General features: G+C 46.4%; 1 protein-coding gene across 1 annotated transcript in view; it reads left to right on the top strand.

The window, feature by feature from the left end:
• Positions 1–20,097, top strand: part of pdzrn4 (PDZ domain containing ring finger 4) — a 159,721-nt gene that overhangs the window by 123,208 nt on the left and 16,416 nt on the right. Inside the window, exon 4 of the mRNA XM_038986063.1 lies at positions 18,744–18,842. Within this exon, the coding sequence (XP_038841991.1) occupies positions 18,744–18,842 (99 nt within the window). The remainder of the gene's footprint in view (positions 1–18,743; positions 18,843–20,097) is intronic.

Here is a 20,097-nt window from a genome sequence, read left to right as displayed (position 1 = left end):
GTCATGAGCTGCCCTCCAGTCATGAGCTGCCCTCCAGTCATGAGCTGCCCTCCAGTCATGAGCTGCCTTCCAGTCATGAGCTGCCCTCCAGTCATGAGCTGCCTTCCAGTCATGAGCTGCCCTCCAGTCATGAGCTGCCTTCCAGTCATGAGCTGCCCCTCAGCCCGGAGCTGCCCCTCAGCCCGGAGCTGCCCCTCAGTCCGGAGCTGCCATCAGTCCGGAGCTGTCCCTCTGTCCTGAGCTACCTCTCTGTCCTGAGCTACCTCTCTGTCCTGAGCTACCTCTCTGTCCTGAGCTACCTCTCTGTCCTGAGCTACCTCTCTGTCCTGAGCTACCTCTCTGTCCTGAGCTGTCTCCTAAATTTTGTGGGGACCTTGGTGAGGATTCCTAGGCCTAGGTCGGGGGCGAGGGTCGCCACTCAAAGGACGCTAAGGAGGGGGACAAAGACAATGGTGGAGTGGTGGCCTCATCCTGCGCCGGAGCCGCCACCGCGGACAGATGCCCACCCAGACCCTCCCCTTGAGTTTTAGGGGTGCGTTCGGAGTCCGCACCTCAGGAGGGGGGTACTGTCACGTCCTGACCATAGTTCTTATGTGTGTTGCTTGTTTTAGTGTTGGTCAGGACGTGAGCTGGGTGGGCATTCTATGTTGTGTGTCTAGTTTGTCTGTTTCTGTGTTCGGCCTAATATGGTTCTCAATCAGAGGCAGCTGTCAATCGTTGTCCCTGATTGAGAATCATATTTAGGTGGCTTGTTTTGTGTTGGGGATTTGTGGGTGGTTGTTTCCTGTGTCAGTGTTTGTGCCACATGGGACTGTGACGGTTAGTTTGTTTGTTATTTTGTATAGTGTCTTGTTTTCGTGTATATTAAATCATGGAAACTTACCACGCTGCACATTGGTCCTCCGATCCTTCTCGCCTCTCCTCGTCCGAGGAGGAGGAAGAGCTAGACCGCCGTTACAACGGGTCTATTGATGAAATCATTTGACATTTTACTTGAGTAGCCTGATATTATTAAGGTCTATAATCAATATAAGACTACTACCCTGATAGCCCTGTCTCCTGTCAGGGTCTCTTCCTGACCCTCACACCCTGTGGTAGACCACAATAACTACTGACCTTCACAGACTGGGGTTGGGGAAGACAAGAGCTCTCACTTCAAACACACACAGGTCCATGGGGGCCATGTTGTATTGACATCAGTAACCTTTACCTCGAGGGAACCAGGAAGTACCTCATGTGGTGTTCTCTGTATGTTTCCCTACCGTATGAGACGAGATACAGTATGTCTGTGTGTACGTTTCAGGTTGCACACAATAGGAAGCTGTGTTGACGTTACGAGAAAGCAAGCTTCAATCAAAAAGGCATTACTCTCAGACATCAAACCAGTCTTCAAACCGGTAACAATACCATAGATACAATATCAATGGAGAGCCCACATAGACTTCAGAAAACGCTCCTCATCCATCATGCTTTTAGGCTGACTGATCTCCTCAGCTCTTCTGACAGTTGTATCCGAGAGAGAGAGAGAGAGAGAGAGAGAGAGAGAGAGAGAGAGAGAGAGAGAGAGAGAGAGAGAGAGAGAGAGAGAGAGAGAGAGAGAGAGAGAGAGAGAGAGAGAGAGAGAGAGAGAGAGAGAGAGAGAGAGAGAGAGAGAGAGAGAGAGAGAGAGAGAGAGAGAGAGAGAGAGAGAGAGAGAGATCTAAAAGCATGATGGAGGATGTTTATTATCTGTTTCACTTGCTTTGGCAATATAAGCACGCCAATAAAGCCCCTTAAATGTCATTGAGTGAGAGCACAGAGATCAAGACATCACAGTTCACACATGGTCTTTGCTGTCTGCTGAGCCAGGCAGTAACTCTGAGAGTCTAGCTGATCTTGGCAAGAGCTCTAATAGTCAGTCAGGAGATCTAACAGTCAGTCAGTAGCTCTAATAGTCAGTCAGGAGATCTAACAGTCAGTCAGGAGATCTAACAGTCAGTCAGTAGCTCTAATAGTCAGTCAGGAGATCTAACAGTCAGTCAGGAGATCTAACAGTCAGTCAGTAGCTCTAATAGTCAGTCAGGAGATCTAACAGTCACTCAGGAGATCTAACAGTCACTCAGGAGATCTAACAGTCAGTCAGTAGCTCTAACAGTCAGTCAGGTGAGAGTAACTCAGGAGCTCTAACAAATCAAGTTTATTTTATTATATATAGCTCTTCGTACATCAGTCAGTCAGGAGCTCTAACAGTCAGTCAAGTGAGAGTAACTCAGGAGATCTAACAGTCAGTCAGGAGATCTAACAGTCAGTCAGGTGAGAGTAGCTCAGGAGATCTAACAGTCAGTCAGGAGATCTAACAGTCAGTCAGGTGAGAGTAACTCAGGAGATCTAACAGTCAGTCAGGAGATCTACCAGTCAGTCAGGAGATCTAACAGTCAGTCAGGTGAGAGTAACTCAGGAGATCTAACAGTCAGTCAGGAGATCTAACAGTCAGTCAGGAGATCTAACAGTCAGTCAGGTAAGGGTAGCTCAGGTCTACCAAGGCCTCTGGGTTTAGATTCAGTAAATTAACTAGTAGTTGTTTTCTTCTGTCAGTTACAACTTCATTGTGTGGTGTCTGCTGCATAATGGGTGCTGATCCAGGAAGTAACTCTGGTAGTTCAGGTCAGCCAAGGTTTCATGGTTTTACAGTATTTCATCAGTAAGTGGCTAGCTAGTTTTGTTGTCTCTGTGCTGTGTGCTGGGTCAGCTGTGGACACCCAGGGGATATCCTGACCTGCTCCGTCTTCCTCTGGGTCAGCTGTGGACACCCAGGGGATATCCTGTCCTGCTCCCTCTCCCTCTGGGTCAGCTGTGGACACCCAGGGGATATCCTGACCTGCTCCCGCTCCCTCTGGGTCAGCTGTGGACACCCAGGGGATATCCTGTCCTGCTCCCTCTTCCTCTGGGCAGGCTGTGTCATGCATCACCTCACTCACACATACCCATAAAACAAACAAACACACACACACACACACACACACACACACACACACACACACACACACACACACACACACACACACACACACACACACACACACACACACACACACACACACACACACACACACACACCATGTCCTGTATCTGTCTATCATCCTTATGGCTTCTCTTGCTTACATGGAGCTGGTTTCTATCTCATTACAGAGATAAATGGAGCTGGTTTCTGTCTCATTACAGAGATAAATGGAGCTGGTTTCTATCTCATTACAGAGATAAATGGAGCTGGTTTCTATCTCATTACAGAGATAAATGGAGCTGGTTTCTATCTCATTACAGAGATAAATGGAGCTGGTTTCTGTATCATTACAGAGATACATGGAGCTGGTTTCTGTCTCATTACAGAGATACATGGAGCGGTTTCTGTCTCATTACAGAGATAAATGGAGCTGGTTTCTAACTCATTACAGAGATAAATGGAGCTGGTTTCTATCTCATTACAGAGATACATGGAGCTGGTTTCTGTATCATTACAGAGATAAATGGACAAGGTTTCTATATCATTACAGAGATAAATGGAGCTGGTTTCTATATCATTACAGAGATAAATGGAGCGGGTTTCTAACTCATTACAGAGATAAATGGAGCTGGTTTCTAACTCATTACAGAGATACATGGAGCTGGTATCTATCTCATTACAGAGATAAATGGAGCTGGTTTCTGTCTCATTACAGAGATAAATGGAGCTGGTTTCTGTCTCATTACAGAGATAAATGGAGCTGGTTTCTGTCTCATTACAGAGATAAATGGAGCTGGTTTCTGTCTCATTACAGAGAGAAACCAGCTCCATTTATATCTCATTACAGAGATACATGGAGCTGGTTTCTGTCTCATTACAGAGATAAATGGAGCTGGTTTCTATCTCATTACAGAGATAAATAGAGCTGGTATCTGTCTCATTACAGAGATAAATGGAGCTGGTATCTATCTCATTACAGAGATAAATGGAGCTGGTTTCTGTCTCATTACAGAGAGAAACCAGCTCCATTTATATCTCATTACAGAGATACATGGAGCTGGTTTCTGTCTCATTACAGAGATAAATGGAGCTGGTTTCTATCTCATTACAGAGATAAATTGAGCTGGTTTCTGTCTCATTACAGAGATAAATGGAGCTGGTTTCTGTCTCATTACAGAGATAAATGGAGCTGGTTTCTGTCTCATTACAGAGATAAATGGAGCTGGTTTCTGTCTCATTACAGAGATACATGGAGCTGGTATCTATCTCATTACAGAGATAAATGGAGCTGGTATCTATCTCATTACAGAGATACATGGAGCTGGTTTCTGTCTCATTACAGAGATACATGGAGCTGGTATCTATCTCATTACAGAGATACATGGAGCTGGTTTCTGTCTCATTACAGAGATACATGGAGCTGGTATCTATCTCATTACAGAGATAAATGGAGCTGGTTTCTGTCTCATTACATAGATAAATGGAGCTGGTATCTATCTCATTACAGAGATACATGGAGCTGGTTTCTGTCTCATTACATAGATAAATGGAGCTGGTATCTATCTCATTACAGAGATACATGGAGCTGGTATCTATCTCATTACAGAGATAAATGGAGCTGGTTTCTGTCTCATTACAGAGATAAATGGAGCTGGTTTCTGTCTCATTACAGAGATACATGGAACTGATTTCTATCTCATTACAGAGCTGAATAGAACAACCATCCATTTCTTTATTTCTGCATCTGATGAATGAATACATCTAATCTCATTTAATAATAAACAGATTCATTCTGGGTTAGGGTTAGGTAAGTGTGTGTGTGTGTGTGTGTCAGTGGGTGCGTACATATGTATCCATGTGCGTATGTTTGTGTATCTTTGCGTGTGTGCGTGTGCCCCAGTTTGACATCCTGACACATTTCAACAATCAGTGTTGAAAATAAATCTGAGGATGTGATTGATTGAACATGAATTTGACATCTGTACTGTAATGAGGCTCTGTAATTGGATAAACCGTGTATCTGAGGTCACAGATGACTGCAGACCAAGGATGTGTGTGTGCTGTCAGACAGATGAGGGACATCTAACCCTAACCTAACCCTAGCCTCAGCTCTCTGCCTTCATCGATCCCTCAGGCAAAATGTTCTACCCTCTTCAGACCAGACTGACTTGCAATATGCAGACAGAGTAGGAAGTTACAATAGGCCCGTGCAACCCAAGGGTTAATAAACAGGGAGCCAGGATTTGAGAACCATTGTTGTAGACTTCTGTCTGAGTAATACATGTCCTGTATGTGACTCATGGGTTTGGCCTGAATTTTCTACCGGAACTTTCTAATAAATAAACCCTTTATTCAGAAAGAACGTGGGTTACCCTTGAATATGAATTAATAACATGTGGATAATGTAATAATATGTGCCATTAGTGCACACTTGTATCGAAAGTGACTTACTGGGGTGAATGTATACATTTGTAAGGGGGGGGGGGGGGGGTAGGTGTTACTTGGCAGGTGTCAGTATGATGAGTGTACCTCCCACTGAAACCCAGACATTTAGTTTGAACCCCACAGTACCGTAATGATCAGACCCAGAGACAGAGACCCAGAGCTCAGACCAGTCCAACCCAGGGGAAGAGGCCTCCACCCTGGCCTTCTCCCTCTCCACCTCCCCTCCCCTGGAGAGACAGCAGGTGCCCTTTAAGACTGACAGGCTTTTCTTCTCCAGGCTCACCCAGGCTCTCAGGGATCATTACTGAACTGTTAGTCCCAGGGGTCCACTGTTCTGTGGTGGGTAGGAGGTCTCAGTATGTCAGTACTGGATATGAATAAGAATGGAGAAGAAAGGAGGATCAGTGTGTGAAATCGTAGCATTGTAATGCTTCTCTGAAATACAAGTATATGATAGTGTTATCAAATGGCCTATGTTGTTGCCTTGGCAAGACAATGACAAAGGTGTTGGCTGATGCAGAAACAGACTGGTACTCAGCAGGCTGTAATTGGATCACTAGGTGCACTCTACAGTATCACATATGCTGCTTCTCTGTGGGCTCACGACATAGAACTAACAGAACACCTCCATCCCCTCCATCTGGTGAATGGTAGGGACTTGGGAATGGTAGGGACTTGGGAATGGTAGGGACTTGGGAATGGTGGGGACTTGGGAATGGTGGGGACTTGGGAATGGTAGGGACTTGGGAATGGTAGGGACTTGGGAATGCTAGGGACTTGGGAATGGTAGGGACTTGGGAATGGTGGGGACTGGGGAATGGTAGGGACTTGGGAATGGTAGAGATTTCGGAATGGTAGGCACTTAGGAATGGTAGGCACTTAGGAATGGTGGGGACTTGGGAATGGTAGGCACTTAGGAATGGTAGGGACTTGGGAATGGTAGGCACTTAGGAATGGTGGGGACTTGGGAATGGTAGGCACTTAGGAATGGTAGGGACTTGGGAATGGTAGGCACTTAGGAATGGTGGGGCCTTGGGAATGGTAGGCACTTAGGAATGGTAGGGACTTGGGAATGGTAGGGACTTGGGAATAGTAGGGACTTGGGAATGGTAGGGACTTGGGAATGGTAGGGACTTGGGAATGGTGGGGACTTGGGAATGGTAGGGACTTGGGAATGGTAGGGATTTGGGAATGGTAGGGACTTGGGAATGGAGGGGTCTTGGGAATGGTAGGGATTTGGGAATGGTAGGCACTTGGGAATGGTAGGGACTTGGGAATGGTAGGGACTTGGGAATGGTAGGGACTTGGGAATGGTAGGGACTTGGGAATGGTAGGGACTTGGGAATGGTAGGGACTTGGGAATGGTAGGGACTTGGGAATGGTAGGGACTTGGGAATGGTAGGGACTTAGGAATGGTGGGGACTTGGGAATGGTAGGCACTTAGGAATGGTAGGGACTTGGGAATGGTAGGCACTTAGGAATGGTAGGCACTTAGGAATGGTAGGCACTTAGGAATGGTAGGGACTTGGGAATGGTAGGGACTTGGGAATGGTAGGCACTTAGGAATGGTAGGCACTTAGGAATGGTAGGCACTTAGGAATGGTAGGGACTTGGGAATGGAGGGGACTTGGGAATGGAGGGGACTTGGGAATGGTGGGGACTTGGGAATGGTAGGGACTTGGGAATGGTAGGGACTTGGGAATGGTAGGGACTTGGGAATGGAGGGGACTTGGGAATGGTAGGCACTTGGGAATGGTAGGGACTTGGGAATGGTAGGCACTTAGGAATGGTAGGCACTTAGGAATGGTAGGCACTTGGGAATGGTAGGGACTTGGGAATGGTAGGGACTTGGGAATGGTAGGGACTTGGGAATGGTAGGGACTTGGGAATGGTAGGGACTTGGGAATGGAGGGGACTTGGGAATGGAGGGGACTTGGGAATGGAGGGGACTTGGGAATGGAGGGGACTTGGGAATGGTGGGGACTTGGGAATGGTGGGGACTTGGGAATGGTGGGGACTTGGGAATGGTAGGGACTTGGGAATGGAGGGGACTTGGGAATGGTAGGCACTTGGGAATGGTAGGGACTTGGGAATGGTAGGCACTTAGGAATGGTAGGCACTTAGGAATGGTAGGGACTTGGGAATGGAGGGGACTTGGGAATGGAGGGGACTTGGGAATGGTGGGGACTTGGGAATGGTGGGGACTTGGGAATGGTAGGGACTTGGGAATGGTAGGGACTTGGGAATGGAGGGGACTTGGGAATGGTAGGCACTTGGGAATGGTAGGGACTTGGGAATGGTAGGCACTTAGGAATGGTAGGCACTTAGGAATGGTAGGGACTTGGGAATGGTAGGCACTTGGGAATGGTAGGCACTTGGGAATGGTAGGGACTTGGGAATGGTAGGCACTTAGGAATGGTAGGGACTTGGGAATGGAGGGGACTTGGGAATGGAGGGGACTTGGGAATGGTGGGGACTTGGGAATGGTGGGGACTTGGGAATGGTGGGGACTTGGGAATGGTGGGGACTTGGGAATGGTAGGGACTTGGGAATGGAGGGGACTTGGGAATGGTAGGCACTTGGGAATGGTAGGGACTTGGGAATGGTAGGCACTTAGGAATGGTAGGCACTTAGGAATGGAGGGGACTTGGGAATGGTGGGGACTTGGGAATGGTAGGGACTTGGGAATGGTAGGGACTTGGGAATGGAGGGGACTTGGGAATGGTGGGGACTTGGGAATGGTAGGGACTTGGGAATGGAAGGGACTTGGGAATGGAAGGGACTTGGGAATGGTGGGGACTTGGGAATGGAAGTGACTTGGGAATGGTAGGGACTTGGCTGTGGGAAGAGTCTAGTTTTTGTGATACTGACTCATCACACAGACACCTAGTTATTCCTGTACAGTATACATAGGTTTAAGACTCTTCTTTCTCTTCCCTGTTCAGGTGAATGGCAGGGACTACTCCAAGGCCAGCCATGACGAGGTGGTGGAGGTCATCAGGAGAGACCCCATCGTGGTGCAGGTCGTCCGTCGCCATGGCAACCCCGCCCACTCACACCAAACATTACAGGAAGTTCACGTGGTGGACGTGTGCACGCAGACGGACATCACTTTTGAACACATCATGGCCCTGGCTAAGCTGAGGCCTGCTACTCCACCTGTACCCGACATCTGCCCCTTTCTGCTGTCAGACAGGTGAGGGGCATCTAATCCTAACCCTAACCTTAACATTAACCTTATCCCTTACCCTACCCCTAGCCTTAAACCTTACCGTAACCCTAGCCTCAACCCTAACCCCAACCCCAACCCTCAACCCTAACCCTAACCCTCTACTCTAACCCTAACCTGTTATCTGCCCCTTCCTGCTGTTGGAAAGATTAGGGACATCTGACCCTTAACCTAACCCTAGCCTCCATCCTAACCCTTAACCTAACCCTAGCCTCCATCCTAACCCCTAACCTTAGCCTCCATCCTAACCCCTAACCTAACCCTAGCCTCCATCCTAACCCTTAACCTAACCCTAGCCTCCATCCTAACCCCTAACCTAACCCTAGCCTCCATCCTAACCCTTAACCTAACCCTAGCCTCCATCCTAACCCCTAACCTAACCCTAGCCTCCATCCTAACCCTTAACCTAACCCTAGCCTCCATCCTAACCCTTAACCTAACCCTAGCCTCCATCCTAACCCCTAACCTAACCCTAGCCTCCATCCTAACCCCTAACCTAACCCTAGCCTCCATCCTAACCCCTAACCTAACCCTAGCCTCCATCCTAACCCCTAACCTAACCCTAGCCTCCATCCTAACCCTTAACCTAACCCTAGCCTCCATCCTAACCCTTAACCTAACCCTAGCCTCCATCCTAACCCCTAACCTAACCCTAGCCTCCATCCTAACCCTTAACCTAACCCTAGCCTCCATCCTAACCCCTAACCTAACCCTAGCCTCCATCCTAACCCCTAACCTAACCCTAGCCTCCATCCTAACCCCTAACCTAACCCTAGCCTCCATCCTAACCCCTAACCTAACCCTAGCCTCCATCCTAACCCTTAACCTAACCCTAGCCTCCATCCTAACCCTTAACCTAACCCTAGCCTCCATCCTAACCCTTAACCTAACCCTAGCCTCTATCCTGACACTTCCTGCTGTCAGGTGAGGTGTGCCTCGTTGCCATAGAGATAACCTCACTAGGGGTTAATAAACAGGGAGCCAGGATTTGAGAACCATTGTTGTAGACTTCTGTCTGAGTAATACATGTCCTGTATGTGACTCATGGGTTTGGCCTTAATTTTCTACTGGAACTTTCTAATAAATAAACCCTTTATTCAGAAAGAACGTGGGTTACCCTTGAATATTAATTAATAACATGTGGGTAATCTAATAATATGTGCCTTTAGTACACACTTTTATCCAAAGTGACTTACTGGGGTGAATGTATACATTTGTATGAGTGGCCCCTTGGATAGTTCTCCTCAAGATGGAGATGCTTTATTATGGGTTACATCAACCTGATGTGGTTGATCAGAGCCTCTACTGTGTCATGGAGTACAGCAGAATTACTGCCCCCCCCCCCCCCCCCCCCCCCCCTCCCCAGTACAGCTGATCACATCCCGTTAATGTCATTAGGATGCTCTCCAACTGGCATGTAATAACTGTGTCTGCAGTACAGCCAGACTGCTGCATCCATTTCCTTTAAGAGTTTACAAGGTGATTCAAAACACATGGAGTGACTGTTATACAGCGCTACGTTCATTCTCAGTCTATTTATAGGTCTTTACTGGGACAGAAATTAAATACATTTGTCCTATAAACTGCAAATCCTCCGTTCCCTCGTCTGTGATACGGCTGATAAGGGGAAGGCAGAATGGATGCTGTTGTGATTCTAAACAACAGTGATGTTACTGTGGGCTGGTTATACCCAGGGCTGACATGTCTCTGTATACGCGCCAAGTAACCATCTGTTAATCAATATATTACAGAGGACACAAAGATGGCTTTTTACGGGTTCTTTTTGCAGGTTTTGTCACTTACATGGGTTTTTTGTCTTGTTAAAACGTGTCCATGTTTAAAATGAAACCATGTGTGTATAGATCCCTGTCATTAGTTGCTTTACTGGGTGTTGTAAAAGGGATGTTTGTTAGCGACCAATATGCACAACACAGGGAGAAAGGTGTTGAAACCAGCTTGCTACTCACACATCTTTCTCTCCTCAGCTGTCACTCCATCCACACAATGGAGCATGAATTCTACGAGTGTCCGGAGTACCTCTCCAACACCCCAGCTGAAGTGGACAGGCCAGAGGAGTTTGAGTATGAGGTAAATCAATATGGAGCCACACAAGTTCCTGCGAGGACAATTCTCCCACAGCGGTTATATTGACAAGTCATCTGTCTCTTGGTCAAATATAGTGTTCCCTACTTATTCACTACAAAGATAATTACAACCACATCTCCCCCGCAGCTCATTATGTCATCGGAATGATAAAGATTAAAATACTGGTAGGAATCTTACTACCTCAATTTGGTATGTTTTCCCTATAAACAATGACACTTTTCAGAGTGTTGAAAAATAGCCTGTCTGGGAGGCTGGGTGGAGATTGTAATTTGTGTCAGAGAGGCAGTGACCGTGGGAGACATGAGGTGAGGTGATGGGTGACGTGGTAGTGTGTGTGTTTGTGCAGTGGTGCTGCTCGTTTAATGGGTGCCCATGGTTCGCTGCACAGGATTCTGGGTCATTAGTGTTCCTCTGCTGTCAGCTGTGGTTTAACGGCCACTTCTGACTAAATGGATGGATGTCTCTCTGTGTGAGAGAGGGATGAGAGACGGCGTGAAGTTTGAGCACACACTCACAGGCACACACACACACACAAGTGCGCACACAGTCACACACACTCGCAGGCAGGCGGACACACACGCACACACACACAGTCTGGCCAGCCCAACTGAGGCAGGGTCAGTGTCAGGTCGTGACCTGATTACTGTTGTTATGGCTACTTCTTCCCCTCACACAGCTGGCCCTCAGTTACTCTTTGTTCAGTCAAGTGTATCTAACTGTACCCTGAATGCCCTTGCTCCTCAGTAACCCTGGCAGCTCAGGGACATTAGCTGTGAAAGATGTGTTTAGCCTGGCTTCACACTACTGCCGTGTAACTTAAGGACAGCTCCAGGGCAGCTGTGGGAGGTTTTTCTTCCCAGTGACCCGCTATAAAAACAACACACAGATACAGATGATCTTCTAATCAAGACTAGCGTGGTCTCTCTAGGCGGTGTCTCTCTACCCTCAGTACATCCACAGATTATTACTAGATCCTGTGCTGACGAGTATAAGGTTGTGTCCTGTAGCCCTACATGAGTTAAAGTACTGTCTGCACGACACACTGTGATTTCTCACTCTAGGAGGGAGTCTCTAATCTAACCTCAAACGTCTCCAGATTACAAGGTTGCGTCCTGTACTACTCAGTGTGATTGTTCTCTCTAGTAATGCCCTCTGACAGTAGGGGCCTAGTGTTCTCTGATCTCTCAGTACATGGTAGTTCATCAACAGTCATGGTGTGTTCGTGTCAACTACTTCTCTCGACCGTTCTGAACCATTCTAAACTGTGTGGAAGTGTGGAGTCGACTCGCCAGTAACAGCTGAGTCCTAGTCAAAAGTGCCCTCCCTCCTCTGTTTGTCCTCTGTTTGTTGTGGCTAGATGTCGAAGAAATTCATATGTTTTTTGAATCAGTCATCTAATCTTTCCCAACTGCCACCCGGAATCCTTTGGAAATTAGGCTATCCCTTTAATTAGCATATCCATTTAATTAAGCTATCCCTTTAATTAGGCTATCCCTTTAATGAGGGTATCCCTTTAATTAGGCTATCCCTTTAATGAGGCTATCCCTTTAATTAAGCTATCCCTTTAATTAGGCTATCCCTTTAATGCGGCTATCCCTTTAATTAGGCTATCCCTTTAATTAGGCTATCCCGTTAATTAGGCTATCACTTAAATGAGGCTATCCCTTTAATGAGGCTATTCCTTTAATGAGGCTATCCCTTTAATTAGGCTATCCCTTTAATTAGGCTATCCCTTTAATTAGGCTATCCCTTTAATTAGCCTATCCCTTTAATTAGGCTATCCCTTTAATTAGCATATCTCTTTGATTAGCCTATCCCTTTGATTAGCCTATCCCTTTAATGAGGGTATCCCTGTTATAGTCCCTTTTGACCCCCTGTCTTCCAACTGTAACTTCACACGTAAAATAACTTTGGCAGAGCAAAATGTCAAACTGTAAAATGATATCTTTCTGTTTCTTCCCAACACAGCAGTGACCAAACAGACCAGGGTTACTACACCTGCAACATTAAGGGAACACGCTGTGTAGTAAATGCCATCGGTGCGACCATCAAAGACATCCCCAGTGGGACACCCGTCTGTGTTTTATTTGATGTGAGGTTTTAGTGCTATTGATGTACAGACCACCCTCTGGGCAGTGGACATGTGTTACCATGGTGAGGAGAGATTAGGAACCACACAACAAGAATAAGCAAAGACCACGGGAGGTGGGATGTCATTTATCAGACAATAATTCAACATCAATTGCAGTCTTAACTGGTCTGGAATGATGCAGCTTTAGTACCAATGCCACAGCATGTCACGGTGATATTGGGTTACTTGTTGAATTTGTTTGAGTGATACAGTTGGTTTACATTTAAACACACACACACACACACACACACACACACACACGCACACGCACACGCACACGCACACACACACACACATTATTTCACCCTTTGCAGAGACTTACTGGAGAACTGCGTGTTGCTCCCTATGAGCTATGATGATCAACATGTTGGTCTGGGTAATGTTGAGGCACTAAAGTATGTGTCAGTTAAAGGGGAATTTCCCCCGGGGGAATCTGGGCTTGTTTCCATCATGTCTGAGGCATTTCTAGGACAGTGAGATGTGTTTCACACATAACAGCCCAGGAGGAAGGCAGGTCAGGGCATCACACTCTGAACGATACACCCTATGACAGCTTCCGGTGTATTGATGGTGGGGGGGGGGGCTCTATGTTAAACTGATCACACTATATGTTTTTGTGGGTGTAGATGTGGTTGTCCTTGTTCAACAGAGCCGTTGGACGTCTTTCAGCCATGCTCCTATCGTCGGATTCATTGCTAAATATACAAGCAGACACATTGTTTCCAGTCTCGTAAAGACTACAATTTGTGTTGGGTGGTGCTTCATGGTCTGGCCCCTGTCCCTCCTCCAAGAATTTGTTTTAATTTAAAGATACGATATCAACAGTTCTATTTTTACCTCTAATTGAGAATCTTCCGTTTTGCTGTGAAGGAAAAAAATGGATGGTATCTCATCACGTCTCAGCTGGCGTCGAAATGGATTCCCTAACAGTCCAGTCTGATAATCCCTCTCAGCTGGCGTCGAAATGGATTCCCTAACAGTCCAGTCTGATAATCCCTCTCAGCTGGCGTCGAAATGGATTCCCTAACAGTCCAGTCTGATAATCCCTCTCAGCTGGCGTCGAAATGGATTCCCTGACAGTCCAGTCTGATAATCCCTCTCAGCTGGCGTCGAAATGGATTCCCTAACAGTCCAGTCTGATAATCCCTCTCAGCTGGCGTCGAAATGGATTCCCTAACAGTCCAGTCTGATAATCCCTCTCAGCTGGCGTCGAAATGGATTCCCTAACAGTCCAGTCTGATAATCCCTCTCAGCTGGCGTCGAAATGGATTCCCTAACAGTCCAGTCTGATAATCCCTCTCAGCTGGCGTCGAAATGGATTCCCTAACAGTCCAGTCTGATAATCCCTCTCAGCTGGCGTCGAAATGGATTCCCTAACAGTCCAGTCTGATAATCCCTCTCAGCTGGCGTCGAAATGGATTCCCTAACAGTCCAGTCTGATAATCCCTCTCAGCTGGCGTCGAAATGGATTCCCTAACAGTCCAGTCTGATAATCCCTCTCAGCTGGCGTCGAAATGGATTCCCTAACAGTCCAGTCTGATAATCCCTCTCAGCTGGCGTCGAAATGGATTCCCTAACAGTCCAGTCTGATAATCCCTCTCAGCTGGCGTCGAAATGGATTCCCTAACAGTCCAGTCTGATAATCCCTCTCAGCTGGCGTCGAAATGGATTCCCTAACAGTCCAGTCTGATAATCCCTCTCAGCTGGCGTCGAAATGGATTCCCTAACAGTCCAGTCTGATAATCCCTCTCAGCTGGCGTCGAAATGGATTCCCTAACAGTCCAGTCTGATAATCCCTCTCAGCTGGCGTCGAAATGGATTCCCTAACAGTCCAGTCTGATAATCCCTCTCAGCTGGCGTCGAAATGGATTCCCTAACAGTCCAGTCTGATAATCCCTCTCAGCTGGCGTCGAAATGGATTCCCTAACAGTCCAGTCTGATAATCCCTCTCAGCTGGCGTCGAAATGGATTCCCTAACAGTCCAGTCTGATAATCCCTCTCAGCTGGCGTCGAAATGGATTCCCTAACAGTCCAGTCTGATAATCCCTCTCAGCTGGCGTCGAAATGGATTCCCTAACAGTCCAGTCTGATAATCCCTCTCAGCTGGCGTCGAAATGGATTCCCTAACAGTCCAGTCTGATAATCCCTCTCAGCTGGCGTCGAAATGGATTCCCTAACAGTCCAGTCTGATAATCCCTCTCAGCTGGCGTCGAAATGGATTCCCTAACAGTCCAGTCTGATAATCCCTCTCAGCTGGCGTCGAAATGGATTCCCTAACAGTCCAGTCTGATAATCCCTCTCAGCTGGCGTCGAAATGGATTCCCTAACAGTCCAGTCTGATAATCCCTCTCAGCTGGCGTCGAAATGGATTCCCTAACAGTCCAGTCTGATAATCCCTCTCAGCTGGCGTCGAAATGGATTCCCTAACAGTCCAGTGTGATAATCCCTCTCAGCTGGCGTCGAAATGGATTCCCTAACAGTCCAGTCTGATAATCCCTCTCAGCTGGCGTCGAAATGGATTCCCTAACAGTCCAGTCTGATAATCCCTCTCAGCTGGCGTCGAAATGGATTCCCTAACAGTCCAGTCTGATAATCCCTCTCAGCTGGCGTCGAAATGGATTCCCTAACAGTCCAGTCTGATAATCCCTCTCAACTGGCGTCGAAATGGATTCCCTAACAGTCCAGTCTGATAATCCCTCTCAGCTGGCGTCGAAATGGATTCCCTAACAGTCCAGTCTGATAATCCCTCTCAGCTGGCGTCGAAATGGATTCCCTAACAGTCCAGTCTGATAATCCCTCTCAGCTGGCGTCGAAATGGATTCCCTAACAGTCCAGTCTGATAATCCCTCTCAGCTGGCGTCGAAATGGATTCCCTAACAGTCCAGTCTGATAATCCCTCTCAGCTGGCGTCGAAATGGATTCCCTAACAGTCCAGTCTGATAATCCCTCTCAGCTGGCGTCGAAATGGATTCCCTAACAGTCCAGTCTGATAATCCCTCTCAGCTGGCGTCGAAATGGATTCCCTAACAGTCCAGTCTGATAATCCCTCTCAGCTGGCGTCGAAATGGATTCCCTAACAGTCCAGTCTGATAATCCCTCTCAGCTGGCGTCGAAATGGATTCCCTAACAGTCCAGTCTGATAATCCCTCTGGTAATCGTTGGTCGCCGCATCATTCTTGAAATGGATTCCCTAACAGTCCAGTCTGATAATCCCTCTGGTAATCGTTGGTCGCCGCATCATTCTTGAAATGGATTCCCTAACAGTCCAGTCTGATAATCCCTCTGGTAATCGTTGGTCGCCGCATCATTCTTGAAATGGATTCCCTAACAGTCCAGTCTGATAATCCCTCTGGTAATCGTTGGTCGCCGCATCATTCTTGAAATGGATTCCCTAACAGTCCAGTCTGATAATCCCTCTGGTAATCGTTGGTCGCCGCATCATTCTTGAAATGGATTCCCTAACAGTCCAGTCTGATAATCCCTCTGGTAATCGTTGGTCGCCGCATCATTCTTGAAATGGATTCCCTAACAGTCCAGTCTGATAATCCCTCTGGTAATCGTTGGTCGCCGCATCATTCTTGAAATGGATTCCCTAACAGTCCAGTCTGATAATCCCTCTGGTAATCGTTGGTCGCCGCATCATTCTTGAAATGGATTCCCTAACAGTCCAGTCTGATAATCCCTCTGGTAATCGTTGGTCGCCGCATCATTCTTGAAATGGATTCCCTAACAGTCCAGTCTGATAATCCCTCTGGTAATCGTTGGTCGCCGCATCATTCTTGAAATGGATTCCCTAACAGTCCAGTCTGATAATCCCTCTGGTAATCGTTGGTCGCCGCATCATTTCATTCTTGAAATGGATTCCCTAACAGTCCAGTCTGATAATCCCTCTGGTAATCGTTGGTCGCCGCATCATTCTTGAAATGGATTCCCTAACAGTCCAGTCTGATAATCCCTCTGGTAATCGTTGGTCGCCTCATCATTCTTGAAATGGATTCCCTAACAGTCCAGTCTGATAATCCCTCTGGTAATCGTTGGTCGCCGCATCATTCTTGAAATGGATTCCCTAACAGTCCAGTCTGATAATCCCTCTGGTAATCGTTGGTCGCCGCATCATTCTTGAAATGGATTCCCTAACAGTCCAGTCTGATAATCCCTCTGGTAATCGTTGGTCGCCGCATCATTCTTGATAGCCGCAAGCCACTAGCAGAATCAGGGTGAATCTCTGGTAGGTAGAACAGTGAAAAGTAACAAATTTTTGCGCTTGTTGTAATTAGCACTGCCGGGCACAGAACACCACACGGGCATGATGACAAACAATAGTGAAAAACAAACGTTTACAAAGAAATCTTCTGAGATTACTCTGTGTTGGTCATTCGAAGTAAACAATGGCATTATTCAAGTTTGTGGGCACGCCGCCTCTACCTAGTAGGCGGTATCAGCATTCGCTATGAATGCCGGACTTTGTAGTTCACATTGAGCAGACAATACACATTAAGTCAAAACTTCCCGATAGTACCGGTGAAATGAAGAAGTCTGAGTTCCAGCTTGTGGTTTGGATAATTGTTTATGATGAAAACAGCACGTTGTTAATATAGTAATGGCTATATGCCATGGCAGGGCCAGGGTGATATTCCCCTTTCATCAACAACTGGAACACGTTGTTAATATAGTAATGGCTATATGCCATGGCAGGGCCAGGGTGATATTCCCCTTTCATCAACAACTGGAACACGTTGTTAATATAGTAATGGCTATATGCCATGGCAGGGCCAGGGTGATATTCCCCTTTCATCAACAACTGGAACACGTTGTTAATATAGTAATGGCTATATGCCATGGCAGGGCCAGGGTGATATTCCCCTTTCATCAACAACTGGAACACGTTGTTAATATAGTAATGGCTATATGCCATGGCAGGACCAGGGTGATATTCCCCTTTCATCAACAACTGGAACACGTTGTTAATATAGTAATGGCTATATGCCATGGCAGGGCCAGGGTGATATTCCCCTTTCATCAACAACTGGAACACGTTGTTAATATAGTAATGGCTATATGCCATGGCAGGGCCAGGGTGATATTCCCCTTTCATCAACAACTGGAACACGTTGTTAATATAGTAATGGCTATATGCCATGGCAGGACCAGGGTGATATTCCCCTTTCATCAACAACTGGAACACGTTGTTAATATAGTAATGCCTATATGCCATGGCAGGGCCAGGGTGATATTCCCCTTTCATCAACAACTGGAACAAGGCTTGAAGGGACTGGAGTCTGAACCCCACTAGAGTGAATGGTGAATATTTCATCACAGTGGTAACCACAGCCAACTCAGCAACGGGGATCTACACTGTCTCCTAGCTGAATATCCTCAGCAGAAATGACCAGAGGGCCTTAATGCTGGAAGCATCCAATTTTGAGAGCTTCTGTATAATTATCTCATACTTATCTCACTTTAGAAAAGGATAATTCACCCTTCTGTGTCACTAACCTACTTCCTACACAATGAATGAAGTCAGTACCATATGTTCTTGGCAACAAGCTTAGTGACAATTCTCAGAGAGTAAGCTCAGAGTACTCATAAAGCGTTTCAGAGAGTGCTGATCTCGGATCAGATCCCCCCCTGTCCATTCATTATAAACTGAAAGGCTACACTGATCCTAGATCAGCACTCCTACGCTGAGACGTTTTCGGAATATGGGTCCAGCTCTTGAACTTGAAAAGAACAAGGTCATTATGAAGTCTGTGCAGGTAACACATCCTTGTTGGACTCTCCTCCTTCTCTCCTCTCCTCCTCCTCTCCTCCTTACCATTGTGAATTCTCTCTGTTCTGTTCTGTCTCTACAGCAGGTAGAGCTCTGTCGACTCAACAGTCAGGAGAAGTTGGGTCTGACCCTGTGCTATCGGACTGACGATGAAGAGGATACAGCTATCTACGTCAGCCACGTAAGCACCACCACCACCAGCACCACCTTAGGAGACATGGGCCCAATTCAGACTTAGGAAATGTACGCCTTTCTTACGCACTTCTCAGTAGTTGATATTCAGACTTACTTCATGCAGGTGCCTTAACGGGCTTTGCAGGCGTGGCTTCCTAGTGTGCTGAATACATTTAATTCAACTGCTGAAAAAACTCCCACTTGCTGGACAAAAGATTTTCCTCTGGAGTTTTCATTTAATATGGGTTTCAGTACATTTATGTAAAGCCATCCCTTTAAATTTGGTGTTGTAACGATTTTCTTCTTCTGACGAGGAATATGAAGGATCGGACCAAAATGCAGCGTCTACATTTATTAAACTGAACACTGAAATACAAAATAACAAAGGAGAAACAACGAAAAAACTAAACAGTCCTATCAGGTGACAAAACACAAAACAACTACCCACAAACACAGGTGGGAACAGGCTACCTAAGTATGGTTCTCAATCAGAGACAACGATTGACAGCTGCCTCTGATTGGGAACCATACCAGGCCAAACACAGAAATACAAAACATAGAACAAAACATAGAATGCCCACCCCAACTCACGCCTTGACCAAACCAAAATAGAGACATAAAAAAGGAACTAAGGTCAGAACGTGACAGGTGTACCTTATCCTGTTTAGGATGGGTGTTCCGCTAGCGGAACTCCTCCCACATTCCACTGAAAAGGCAGAGCGCGAAATTCAAAAAATATTTTTGAGAAATATTTAACTTTCACACATTAACAAGTCCAATACAGCAAATGAAAGATACACATCTTGTGAATTCAGTCAACATGTCCGATTTTTTAAATGTATTACAGCAAAAACACCACGTATATTTATGTTAGCTCACCACCAAATACAAAAGAGGACAGACATTTTTCACAGCACCGGTAGCATGCAGGTAGCATGCACAAAGCCAACCTAACTAACCTAGAACCAACCTAACTAACCTAGAAACAACTCCCTCAGATGACAGTCCTATAACATGTTACACAATAAATCTATGTTTTGTTCAAAAAATTTGCATATTTGAGCTATAAATCAGTTTTACATTACTGCTACCATCATAGCTACAGTCAGAAATAGCACGGGAGTAGCCAGAGTAAATACAGACACCAACGTCAACTACCTAATTACACATCATAAAACATTTCAGAAAAATATATGGTGGATAGCAAATGAAAGACAAAGATCTTGTGAATATAGCCAATATTTCCGATTTTTAAAATGTTT

Source organism: Salvelinus namaycush, unplaced genomic scaffold, assembly GCF_016432855.1.
Source record: "Salvelinus namaycush isolate Seneca unplaced genomic scaffold, SaNama_1.0 Scaffold404, whole genome shotgun sequence".
NCBI classification, from domain to species: domain Eukaryota; kingdom Metazoa; phylum Chordata; class Actinopteri; order Salmoniformes; family Salmonidae; genus Salvelinus; species Salvelinus namaycush.
The sequence above is the reverse complement of the archived record's forward strand: the minus strand, read 5'-3'. Positions and strand labels throughout refer to the sequence as shown.